Source organism: Seriola aureovittata, chromosome 7, assembly GCF_021018895.1.
Source record: "Seriola aureovittata isolate HTS-2021-v1 ecotype China chromosome 7, ASM2101889v1, whole genome shotgun sequence".
Lineage (NCBI taxonomy): Eukaryota > Metazoa > Chordata > Actinopteri > Carangiformes > Carangidae > Seriola > Seriola aureovittata.
Genome location: NC_079370.1, coordinates 19,706,590 through 19,719,672, shown reverse-complemented (window position 1 = coordinate 19,719,672; position 13,083 = coordinate 19,706,590). Strand labels below are relative to the sequence as shown.

Here is a 13,083-nt window from a genome sequence, read left to right as displayed (position 1 = left end):
CAGTTCATTTATGGTATTATTTTAATGGCATTTTTTAATGAGTTTTCCTTTATTTTCCTTTCCTTGAAGTTCCTGACGACGTCTTTGCCCCTGACTTCGTCTGGAAGGGTTCCTATGATTACAAGGGCCAGAAACAGCCAATGACTTTGACAGTCACAAGCTTTAATGTCACGACGGGAAAAGTCAATGTAACTTTAAGCGACAGTAGCATGGAGTTTCTGCTCTCTGGTGAGTCATCTATAAATCATCTGTCTTCTACTTCCTCCCTTCCACCTCCCCTCTCCTCCTCTCACTGCCTCTGTGTGTCACTTCCATTTATTCTGAGGGTGCCTCATGTCAATCAGTCAATCACCAAATGATCTCATGCATGAGAGTGGAAATTAACTATTGGCTCTAAAGATGGATGTATTAGTCTGTGCTGACTGACTGACTAACTGCCCACTCAAGAGCCACTCATCTCCTCCCCCGGCTCTTCTCTTCTCTTTTCTCTTCTCTTCTCTTTCTCTTTCTCTTTCTCTTTCTCTTCTCTTTTTTCTCCTGTCATTTCTCCTCTTGCCTCTTGTTGTCTACCTTGTAGGAGTGTACAAACGCCAGGAGGCACGGTTAATGCTCCTGCTGTACCAGATGAGAGCACTGGCCCACAGCTCCTTGAGCAGGATTACTGATGAGACCTGGGCAATGGACGGATTTGTGAGTATACATATGAATTGGGAGCAGCTGGACAGTGATCTTTTAGAAGTAGCCAAGAGCCGTGACTGTCTTTTATTTGATATAATTATGTATTCATTTATTGTTCAGTATGACAGACAAGTAGAATGTTACAGGCAATGCAGCTCTAACCATTTCAGAGCCAATAATAAGCCTTCCTTGGATGGAATCAAGCCAATGTTTCCTCATTATTAGTTTTTTTCTCATCCTACTTGCCACGCCAACAAAGGAAAAAATCACAGTACATGAGAAGAAACTGTGACAACAAGCAGAACAGTAATTTCCTGGCTTATTGTCTGTTTTTATTTACATATATTTGCACTGGCTATAGATCAGATGTACCAGGCGCTCTGTATGAACCATTTCCACACTCCCAAATTGACAATTTGCTGAATAAGCTCAGGCACACACATTACATCTAAAGGAACTGGAATAACTGCAGAACATTTTTTTGGTAGGATTGAAGTTCCTCCTCTAAAAAAAAAACTTCAAGGTCAACTAAATAACAACGTGTGACAGGTGACTGCACACCGCTGAGCTATTGATAGCATACTGCACAGCTTCTAGAGTGTGGTTTCAAAAAAAACAAAGGTGTTATTTTTGAATGTAGCATGACAGAATGTGTTGACTGTCATACTAAATACAGCATATATTTATGTTTTTGATGTGGTGTGGAATAGATGCAGCACTCTCTTAGATGCCAAGAAAAATCCCATTTTATCATGCAGTTGAAACAAAATGAACTATTTCTTGAGTTCTTTGTTATGTTTTTTTCCACCAGGTTTCAGCTGAGCCCGAGGGTGGCAGCTATGTATTCCAAGGCTTCATACAGGGTAAAGACTATGGACAGTTTGGACTACAGAGACTCGGTATGTGTCTTTTCAGACATCGGACAATGAGAACCATAGCAACTGGTTACTTCTTCTCATCTTCCATCTTCTTTTTTCACAATATAATGTTATTTAAACAGCCTTCTATAGTTTGACACTAGAAGGTTGTTGTCATATTCATGTGCTGAGGGAAAATCGAAACGTTCAGCACACGTACACTGAGAATGGCAGAAGAGTAGGAGACCTCTTCTGTCCAGCACTTTAGCTTTTGAAATAAATAATATTTGCAGATGCAAAGATTTAGAGTTTTTCAATTAAGGTGACAAAATAAGATCTTTTAACAAGGTAATGGAGCGTTTTTATGGAATAATCGTATCAGATACTAATTATTAGTCGAAACATTTTTACATGTCATAAAACATCTCTGGAGGGCATTTAGGATTTTTTTTTCATGGCAAATCCAAACTGTAAATAAATCTTACATTGTCATTGTCAGATACTTTATCCTCCTTTCACACACAGAAAACAGATGGGGGCATTTATAAGAATACAGGAAATGTTATGACAGGTTTTGTTTGAAGCATTGTTTCTTAAAATACGAAAGCGGTGTTATGTTTATTTCCAGTAACACCTACTGTTACCATGGCAGTACTATGATGTAATTAGTCCAGGTTCAATGGCAATTTGTACCCCAGTTTAAAAAGATTTAAAACCCTTTTCAAACAATAAAGCTGCATAATATTTGCTCTATATTTGACGGGATAAATACGTACCTGCTGTCAGCCACCTGTTTCCACAGTCACACAGCGTCGTAGATTATTCCCTCACACATCATCATCCTCCCTTTCTTTGTGCTCAACATTACTGTCATCATCTCATGATTGTCTTCAACAAGATTATCACAGTCACACTGATCATTATCAGTACGGTCATTATGATTGTCGTCTTCACCAATTGACTGCGGCGTCTCCGACTTACCATTTTTGTGATAATCGTCCTCTTCATCATCATCATCATCATCATCATCATCATCATCATCACCAGCAGATGATAAGTATCTTTCTGTTATTCCATTTGGTTTCTCCAGTGTTTGTCTTTATGCCATTTTATTAATCTAAATATTTTCTTCATGCACATACACTGTATATTGGCTATTTTCTGTGTTTTTTTGATAAATATAATGTTGTTTTTTTTCACAGGTTTGAGTGTGAGAGAGAATGTTACACTCACTGACCCTGAAACCAACGGCTCCACCAACAGCAGTTCTGTTGCTGTTGCTATCCTTGTGCCTTTCTTTGCCCTCATCTTTGCAGGCCTCGGTTTTTATCTCTACAAACAGCGGTATGTAGTGTATCCTGGTGTCTTCCAATATAGCTTGACACCCAGATTTAGTTGCTACTGTAGTCTATATCTGTTTGGCTCCCACATGAAAAAGAAAGTAGTACATTTTCATGAGTCTGAGTCCCAGGTTGAGTTTTGAAGTTATTTACCACAGATCTGATGTTGAAAAAGTTTCAGAAACACAGATTCATGTAGATGTTTGTAGAGTTGCAGCCAGAGGAGGTGCACATCAGGATGAGGTAGATAGTACACTGTGGCCCACTTCCACAGCCTGCTTCTCTGCAGTAAGGTTCCTCACTGGATACAGTAGCTTACTTGTGAGAGGCTTCAAAGCATGATGCAATGTTAGTCAACATATTACCCACCAAGCCACATTACACAGCAGTGTACGTCAGGTATTAAATGAGAACTACTTTGATATAAAATGTACTGTGCTAGATGTATCGTACAGAGTGTGTGTGTGTGTGTGTGTGGTGTCTAGATAGAGGGATTTTCTCATCTCGCAAAACAGTCATGTATGTAGAGCCTGTCACATGTAAATTTTACACTCATTATGTTAGTTCTCAGTGAACTGGCAATGGTCTCCTCTGACTGCTCTTTTCAACAGTAATTACTGTTAAGCTGTCCACACCAAGATAATGGAAACATGTTTACTGAACTGGAGGGAGGGTAAACAATCGGGATACTGTCTCTCAACTAATATCCACCCTCTTTTTTTTTCCTCAGGAAAACAGATAAAGCGCAGTACACAGGATGTTCTGTCCACGAGAACAACAACGGACAGGCTACTTTTGAGAATCCCATGTACAACACAAACACAAAAGCTGCTGAGGGGAAAGTTGTCCGCTTTGACCCCAATCTCAACACCATCTGCACCATGGTTTGATGTCTACCGAGTGTGAGAGAAAGACAGGAGGACAGAAATACAGAGATGGATAATACAACTTCTCCTTGTTTGCTTTACATGAATATATATATATATATAGACATATTTATATTTTCCCTGTTTCTGACAACATAAAAAAAAGGACACAGAATTGCTCAGAAACATAAAGCACACTTCCAGCAACACCTGCGGTTGCAGCTGATCATATAGAGAAGGTAAACGATTAAAGAAAGAAGGAGGGGAGGTTCCACACCTTTCCAGATCTTCCCGTTGTTCGGTGAAGAGAAGTGTTCTTTACACTCTGTGAGTGTTGGCTTCATGAATAAAAAGAGCCTCTGGCATATAGATAAAATAGAGTATTTTATGCTCTCTAGTATAAATAGAGGGGTCACTTCACAATGCCAAATGAAAAATTTAAACTTCTTTTTTTTCCAAGATAACAGACAAGATGTAGACCTGTTTTTTTGTTTTTTGTCCTAGTCTCACATTCATCTTGATGAGAGTTATTTTCTCTTATGGAGGTGAAGAGCCTCTCAACTGTGAGTTGATCAATGTAATCTTCAGAGTCTGTTTTCCAAGCTGTGGGGTGTGTGAGAGGCGATGGAGAAATGAAAAAGAAAATGCCTCTCTTTCAATAGTGTCGGTGCAGTAGTGTGTTCAAAGTTATATGGTCAATGATACCTCTTAATTGGATGGTACCTCCTACTGGCAAAATCTATGGCCGGGGATTTAATTACTGAAGTGCAGTACAATTTTTCAAATGCCACTGGGAATGCTAGGGCTTTTATTGTTCCAGGTGCAGGTTCTCAGACAATAGAGTACATTTTCTTCAGAAGAGATATAAAGCATTAAGTTTACTATCAAGTTGTGTACAGTGAATTTGTTTTTGACAGGAATGAGACTTGAAATTGCTGACTAGTCCGAGACTCTAGTCAAGGCAAACTGTGACTTTCAGCATATTGGTTATATGGGCCTGTTCTCTAATCATCCATCTGTTTAATCTGTCCTTAAGTTAGTGAAAAGTTGTGAAAACTGGTTTATTTTCAGGTGTTTTATCTTATTGTGATTTTCCTGCTCTGAGTATTTGTATCATAAATGAAGCAAAATGAAGTGAATTAACCCCTAGCCTTGAGTGTGTATATATCAAGAATCTCAAAGTAGGGGCTTCCTTGCTTAATTGTTTCAGGTTTTATTGAATGAGAAGGTTAAGAATGCCTGCAGTGCACAGTGCACAGTATCTGCAGCTGGCCAGGTTTCCCATAAGCCATTATTTAAGCCTGGATGTTGCTAATTTGAAGCGCAAAGATGTCAGTTGGCAGTCTGACATTAGATGAACTCTGTCTTGTTTTATGCTGAAAAAAATTTAGAAATGTAAACTGCCTTACTTTAAAGTAATTCCAAAATCAAAGAAGTGCAACTTCCACATCATCTCTGGTTAATAAACTGAGCAATGTTTGTTCTGTAATTCTTTTGGGAAACCGTGTTTCTTGATCAATACTCCTACTCTGAGACACTTGATGAATACAGACCTTGGCCTATTTTGTTGACTCCGACTGATTCAAGTGGTTATTTCAGTGTCTTACTGAACCATCAGCTTCTGCCAACAAATGTACAGTACACATGAAAAAAATTGCACACTTAAACATGAGCCACCATCAGTATGGTATCACCCATCACCATCCATGTTTTAAAAATGAAAACTGAATTTGACACTCTCATCACATTTGTACATCATTGCAGTGCCTTGAATACTGTATGGGCATATGTTTTTAAAGAAGACATAACATGTATTGCATTAGTAAAACTGTACATCAGTGTAATTTATCTGCACAGTTTGCGATGATTTAGCTGAGCGATGTCAGCTCTGATGGTTTATCTGAAAAGAGGTGTGTTTGAAAAGCAGCTCACAGTTTCATACCTGTGCATGTTGGCAAAAAGCGATCCAGTATAGCAATTGCTGCTATAGTACTTTGTACCACAATGTTGATTCCTGTCATTGCTGTTACATTTTGTACATTTATACAGTTTTGATACTTGATGGCATTCTTTGGCAAGAGGTCTTGTGTTATCAATATGTAATATATTTTGCGAGTTCTTATTTCTTATGGATGAGAAAAGATATGCATCTGGTAAAAACAGTATACAGCAAGTCAGTCTCACATCAGACTCCAGAGTAGAGTAGAATGCTTTTAAATGTACCACACAATTGTTAACCCATTCAAGGTCCTGTGTATATGAATATGTACATATTACAAAACTTTTGTAAAGAGATATATTTTTTATGCAAATAAAGCATTTGTAAGTTATTGAATATGTTGTGTAAAATTCCACATGTAAATGTCATGTAAGATCAAAAAATGTTTTGTATTTTTTCTTTATCAGCAATGTATAAATCCTTAATTTATATATAAAATATGAAATCATGAACTTCAATGTTGCTATTCTGTTTTATTGATACAAATGTAATGGATTGGTTTTGCCTACATGGTGAAACAATACACTTTGCCAGTGTATTTGCAATGTAAGGAAGGTTGTCGGAGCATACTAAGCAGAAAGTTGCTGTGGTTGTTTTATGTTTATTGTTGTCTGCTTCTTCTCTCCGTTGCACCTTTAGAGTTTTTTTAATGAGTTTTCTAGTTAACGACCACTGCTTGGTTTAGCAAAAATAAGCTTAGCACTGATATTATCTCTGCTGAAGGAACACTGTAGATCTTTATAGACTGCCTTTAGCAGCCAGTAATCCTTGTTAACATTTCCATCTGGTTTGAGCAGAAATTCAGTCTCAACTTAAAAAAAAAACATTTTAAAAGAAGTGAAATTGTAGTGCAGTTTGACTTTCCATCAGGCGCATCATCCATCCACACATGGAAGAGCAGTAAAACTGCTGCATTAGCTACTCTGAGCGTCCCTTGTCTTCGCTGTGATCTGAGTCTCATTTAGCCTGCCCTTCTCTCTGTCACTATCAGTGCTTACAAATAGCTTAAATTTACTCTAAAAAGATAAGAGCTGTTCCACAGAATGAAATGACATTTAAATGTACTTTACTTTGCATCTACGATGTTTTACAGAGGGAATTTTTTTTTGTTTTTTGCAAATCTTCCAAGTGAGCGATTTCTATGATTGACCATTGATGGACTGCCTGGTACACGAAGAGCTGGCAAAAAAAAAAATTATAATAATAATTTTTTACATGACTCTTTAAGCACTTGAGGGAAACATGACCCTGTTTTTGCACAAAGAGCAGGATTTATCAAGACATGTATGCCTGAAGAGAGTTTGTTGATGTTAGCTTTTTTTATTTCATTTAAAGTTGAACAAAGTAGAGTATCAGTAATTATAGACGGGGGCAAAACTTTGGCCTTCTAACATCCCTTAGCGACAGACTGGATTGAAAGAGGTGGATACCTGCCACAGACTTGGCAGTTTCTCAGGATATTTTGTAATGAACTAGGATGAAGCTAATTGCAGCAATCAAAGCAGAGATGATCTGCAGAGGAGAGTGACAGAGATCACAGAACACTCAATAAAGAAAGTATGAAGAAGCCCCATAAAATCAAACAACATGCATCTGACTGGCAGGAACTGGTTTGATTTCAGACCCAGGTTAAGCATATACTTTAAAGTCTAAGCCGGGGATTTGTGTATGGATTAGAAATATTTGCCAGAAGGATTTTCCACTGAAGTTTCTCCGAAGCTTCATCAAGCAGATTTTACCCATAGGGTAATGATGCAATATAAGCTGGTGCTACGCCGAGATGCCAAATAGGCTCAGGGTGTTTGTTCAATATGGGTGTACGCTCAGTGTAATACACTAATAGTAACACTGTCTAAACACTGACTTGACCCCCCATTTGCTGTTAGAGCAGCACAGCTTCATTAGAGCTCTGGTTTCTGTGTCGGAGAATCCCTTGAGGAGCCTCTCCCGTGTTCAGCGGCGAGCTTCTGCAGCAGTTTGTACCGTGTCATCCTTACAAATGCTCAATTGAGATCTGGTGACTGAGCAGGTTAGTGCAGTAAGCTGATTTCACTGTCCTGTTCGTGGAGGCATTTGTGGTCTTGTGGCGAAGACATGTGCCTGCTAGAGGAAATCAATTTGCAGAGGTGCATGCAGGGGTACAATGAAGGGATGTTCCTGGCTCCCTCTGATGTCTCGATACCCCTTGGCGTTCCTCCACTTTCATCACATGGTTGAATGTGTACCATGAAATCACACCCCACAACTTCGCCAGCCTGCAATATTGACACATCGCATGATAGATGGAAGTACTTGCGGATTTGTACATAACACTGGTTTTCTCACCAGCATGAAACAACGGGAACTCTTATTGATCTGAAGGAGCACTGTTGATAGAATCCTCTAACAGGCAGAGTGTTTCACTTCCTAGCCTGCTTAGCATAATGTCTTGTGTGTACCAAGAGAGGCACAAGTCGGTGAAGTTGTTGGTTTTCTTCCGTCGCGCGTGTCGACGCATAATGAGTTGTGTTTGCTTTCATGGATCTTTTGGCTCTAATATGCTGGATTTTGTCAGTTGACTAACTAGCCTCTCTCTCTCTCTCTCTCTCTCTCTCTCTCTCTCTCCCCGCATATTCCAGTCTTTCACTAATGAGCCATTTTCAACCACTCTGCTCTCATTGGCCAGATGTCCTCATGGTGGTGGGCTGTTCTTGATTCAGATGGGAAGCTGTTGAGAAAGGAAAACCCCCCCAAAAATACCAATTGGAGACACATTTAAATACAGGTAAAGCTATCTGAATGTTGTGTCTTTGTTGTCTCAAGTCTGAAAAACATTTCTTATTATTGTAGCTCAACATTTTCATCTACATGTTTTAAATCAAGCAGTCAAACCCCAAACCACCTAATGATCTTCCAGATTTTAAAGAGCCCAGGTTCCTAATGATGCGCATACTGGCAGCATTTTCCCTTCTCCTAACAGTGAAATTCATGTGAAGGTTATGTCTTGGAAAATAGACTGGGATTTAAGATTCTGTGGTTTCAGAGAGCAGGACCTAGAAAAGTTATATAGTTTAATACACTGTTTTTAATCTTAAAGTGGATGAATAATGTAAATTACTCCATAACCATTTCAGCAAAATAAATTTTTAACCCGCATTTAAATCACACGGGCTTTGGGAAATAGCTTACAGTAGATTGAGGAAGTCTGGTTGATATGAATTGATTATTACACTGAGGTCAACGATCACTATCAACATGATCAAGAGAGCAACTGAGAGGGCAGCAGTGTGTGTGTCTCTGGTGGAGGGGCACGTTTATTCTCACTGAGGCTGAACACAGGGAGGGTTTTGCAGATTCCAGCAAAATGATTAATTATTAGGCAGTTCCCATCATAAATCATGAGCAGGATCCATAATGTAGCAGGATATTCCCACTGAGCACCTGACATTACTAGGATATTATACATTTGATTAGAATAATGGTAATTTTCAGATGCATACAGTACTGTGCAAACATTTTAGGCACTTTAGACGTTCAGGTTCTTCACACAAAACCATCAGGGAGATGTCAGATAGGTCCCAAATTCATAGGGTTAGTTACATACAACCGGCCATAAAGGAGTGCAGTGACTTCACCAAGTGTTCAGACCGCTTCACTTTTTGCACACTTTAATGTGTTGTAGATTTAATTTTGAATTGATAAAATTTTACGTTTTTTGCCCACCAATCTACACGCAATAACACATAATGACACAATGAAAACGTGTTTTTAGGACTTTTAGCCAATTTATTAGAAATCAAAAAGTTAAAATCTCCCATTTACAAAAGTATTGAGACCCTTTTCTGTAGCACTCCAAACTGCCCTCAGGTGCATCCTCTTTAATTATTCATGAGATGTGTCCAGAATTTCATTGGAGTCCATGTGTTGGAAATTGAATTGACTGGACATAGTTTAGAAAGGCAAGTCCATAAGTCCCACAGTTCACACTGCATGTCAGGACAAAAGCAAACCATGAAATCCAAGGACCTCTGTAGATGAAATTATGGGCTGAGATCAGGGAAAGGCCAACCGGACTGTTCCTACAATCCACCAAACTGAGTAACCGGTCAAGTGGGGCGGTGACCAAGAACCTAACTGCCACTCACACAGAGCTTCAGAGTTCCTCTGCAGTGATGTAAAAACCTGCCAGAAGGGTAACCATCTCAGCAGCAATCTGTCAATCAGACCTTTATAGTAGCACGACTAGGCAGAAGCCACTTTGAGTAAAACGCATATGACAGCCCGGCATTTAAAGGAGCATGAGAGCATGAGAGAAAAGATTCTCTGGTCTGATGAAACAAAAATTGAACTCCAGCTGAACTCAGAACACTATGTCTGGTGAACACTAAGCACCGCTCATCACCTGGCTAATATCATCCCTACGGTGAAGCATGGTGGTGGCAGCATCATGCTATGCTTCTCAGCGACAGGGAGAGTGGTCAGAAGTGAGGAAAGGATGAATGCTGATAGAGCTTGAGAGGATCTGCCAGTGAGAATGGGATAAACTGCCCAAATCCAGTTGTGCAAATCTTGTAGAGACTTTACCGGAGAAGACTCAAAGTGGTAATTGCTGCCAAAGACGCTGAATTTACAGGCCTGAATGATTTTGTAAAACAGAGATTTCAGTCTCTGATTTTTAACATATTTGCATAAAATTTCATAAAAACATGTTTTCACTTTGTCATTATGAGTTATTGAGTGTAGATTGATAGGCAAAACATTTTATCCATTTAAAGTTGAATCTACAACACAGAACAGTGTGCAAAAAATATAGGGGTCTGAATACTTTCTGAAGCCACTGTATTTTCAGTGACAAGAAATAAAAACTGTTATTTTTGAAAGCACCCTCACTTTACTTTTTGTGCCTAAAACAGTGGCACCATACTCAATGTGCTGCTTTTATTTCTTCCTGAACTTAAAAGAAAGGTTTCTCAAAGAACCTTAGAGGAATGGTGTGACATTTTGGGGAAATACACTTTTCCTCTTTCTTTTTGAGAGTTAGATGAGACGATATCAGTCTCATATTTTTTTTCTCGTTGTCACTGTGAGGTTGCAATGCAACTAGCAGACACACCAGCAAGTTTTCTGTAGCTAGCCAAGAAGTAGTCTGACACATAATTTACCAAAAACACCAACTTGGGTTTTGTTGGTCAGTGAGCTTCAGAGCTGCTGGACTTTATGTTAAGCTAAGCTAACCACCTACTTGCTGCAGCTAGATATTTAGCACACAGATATGAAAGTGGCATCTATCCTCTAATCTGGCTGTCTGCAAGAAAGTGAATAAGTGCATTTGTCAAAATGTCAAACTATTCCTTTAATTTACTGATTCCAGTAGGCATACCACTGAGCATCTTAAAACCATTTCTCTTTAACTCAATCAGTTCACTGATCTGGGAGCAAAACTTGTTCCCTCCTCTCATGGCGACTTTTTCTCTGTTAGTGTTTCAAAATACAACATAATGGCTAAATACTTGATTAGGTCATAACATGCTAACAATGTGTTTCAAAAAACTGTAGAACACAATGTGAAAACAGTAAAAAACAAACAAACAAGTGCCTCCTGTTCATAGCTCGTTATCCACTCTTTCCTGGAGATGCAGATCACAGAATACCTGTGAGCAGAATTACAAAAGCCTGCTGGATCCATATGACCTTGATATACTATACCAACCCGGTGTGAACACCAAAGCTCTTCTCGGCACATGACAACTTCGATCTAATTGCTCACAGGGTGTCCAACTTAATAGCCCCCCTGTCTCTAGCAATTAATTGTGGAACTTTTCTAAATTAGCTTCTAATGCCTTGTGACACACTCCTGAAGGAAGCAGATCCAGTCTAATGTCAAATAAGCGGCTGCACACAACAGATTTTTTCTTTTTCTTATTCTTTGAAAAAAAAATGCTTTTGCCCAGCCAATCACATCTGTCACATATGGCGTTTTTCACCACAGAAAATCACTTCTCCCAGAAGACATATCCTTAAGACATCAAACTGAAGCTGGTAATGTGCTCCGCTGTATGGAGGATGAGCCTTACGAAGGACATGAGTGCGGTTTAAAAAACACACAGCGCATTATTGTAATTTCATCAGCTCTCAAAACCTCAATCACAGCAGTCATAAAAACCTCCTACGCTCTCCAAAAATTCCCCTCAGGAAAATCTAGAGAAAAGAAAGCCCGAAACACAACAGAGGAGCCTGCCTTTGATCACTGCAGCTTGTGAGTGAGTAATTCAGCTTCATCACTGAAACAGCACATTTAATATTTTATTCAGAAGGCCAGAATTACTGAGCAGTATTTCTACTCTCCCTCTGTTTTCTTGGACAAACCAAAAACATCTCTCATTGGCTTTATGCACAACATTAACAAAGTCATTTCACACAGCAAGAAGCATCTGGAAAATACAAATTTTTATTTTGCATAATGTGCTACAAGGAGCTTGGCTTTATTGTGATGTTTAGTGCTACATTTGTACAGTATGCACAGTTCTACAATTTATATATAGAAGCCAAGAACATTATGGCAAGTTCAATCAATAAACCATTCAGATTTATTCAACACAGTCTGCTGTGCTCTGTCTGTGTTGTCTGTCTTCTGAAGACGTCAACAGATGTTTTGCTTTTTCTGAATATGAGACAGTATGTTTTTTAGATTCCACCTGTCTGAAACACATGACACTCATTGAGAGAGAGGGATGGTGCCTCTGTGCACTGATCACAATATGTATACTGCAACATTTTGAGAGACACATGGAGGAGAAAAAAAGCTCCTGTTATGAGCCATGAATTAATATTTGACATTTCAGCTTCAGTCAATGAAATGTTTGGGCAATGATATATAACCACTCAGTTAAGGACTATATTATAAATCATAGAATGCTGACACTTTGGATTTATTATCATGCATGCTCTGCAGGAAGTGGAACTCATTTCAGCATTAAACTGAAAGGGTGGGGAAAGTGTGTCACATATGATGCTATCTAAGCATATGATTGAGCTTATTTGTCCTGCGAGGAATAATCACATGGTCTTCTGCTGATCTTAATGTGCCACAGTGGTGCCTGCAGCGCCTTCTCAAAAAAAACGGCTTAAGTTGTCCATTAAACAGCACACAGAGAAAACCCATGGCTGTGCATGCCAGGGATTTGTGTCAGTTTACTGACAGGTCTAAGTACAGGTTTATTTATTTACTTATTTAGTTTTTTTTTTCTTTCTGTTGCTCCATTCAGTGTTTTGGTGACTAACTGTGAACTTGACTATGCCCCGGGGAGAGGCACCAGAAGTGGTGTGTGAGTAGCTATTAAGGGGTGACATGTAATTTTGGTGTC

The 13,083-nt window shown here is 39.0% G+C and overlaps 1 protein-coding gene across 2 annotated transcripts in view; it reads left to right on the top strand.

Moving 5' to 3' along the window:
- Window positions 1-6,198, top strand: part of LOC130172442 (CUB and sushi domain-containing protein 3-like) — a 216,283-nt gene extending 210,085 nt beyond the window's left edge. For both annotated transcript variants that reach the window (XM_056381188.1, XM_056381187.1), the window contains exons 66-70: window positions 70-228; window positions 578-690; window positions 1,490-1,577; window positions 2,738-2,879; window positions 3,606-6,198. In XM_056381188.1, the coding sequence (XP_056237163.1) occupies window positions 70-228; window positions 578-690; window positions 1,490-1,577; window positions 2,738-2,879; window positions 3,606-3,765 (662 nt within the window). In that variant the 3' untranslated portion in view covers window positions 3,766-6,198. The remainder of the gene's footprint in view (window positions 1-69; window positions 229-577; window positions 691-1,489; window positions 1,578-2,737; window positions 2,880-3,605) is intronic.
- The last annotated feature ends 6,885 nt before the right edge of the window (window positions 6,199-13,083 follow it).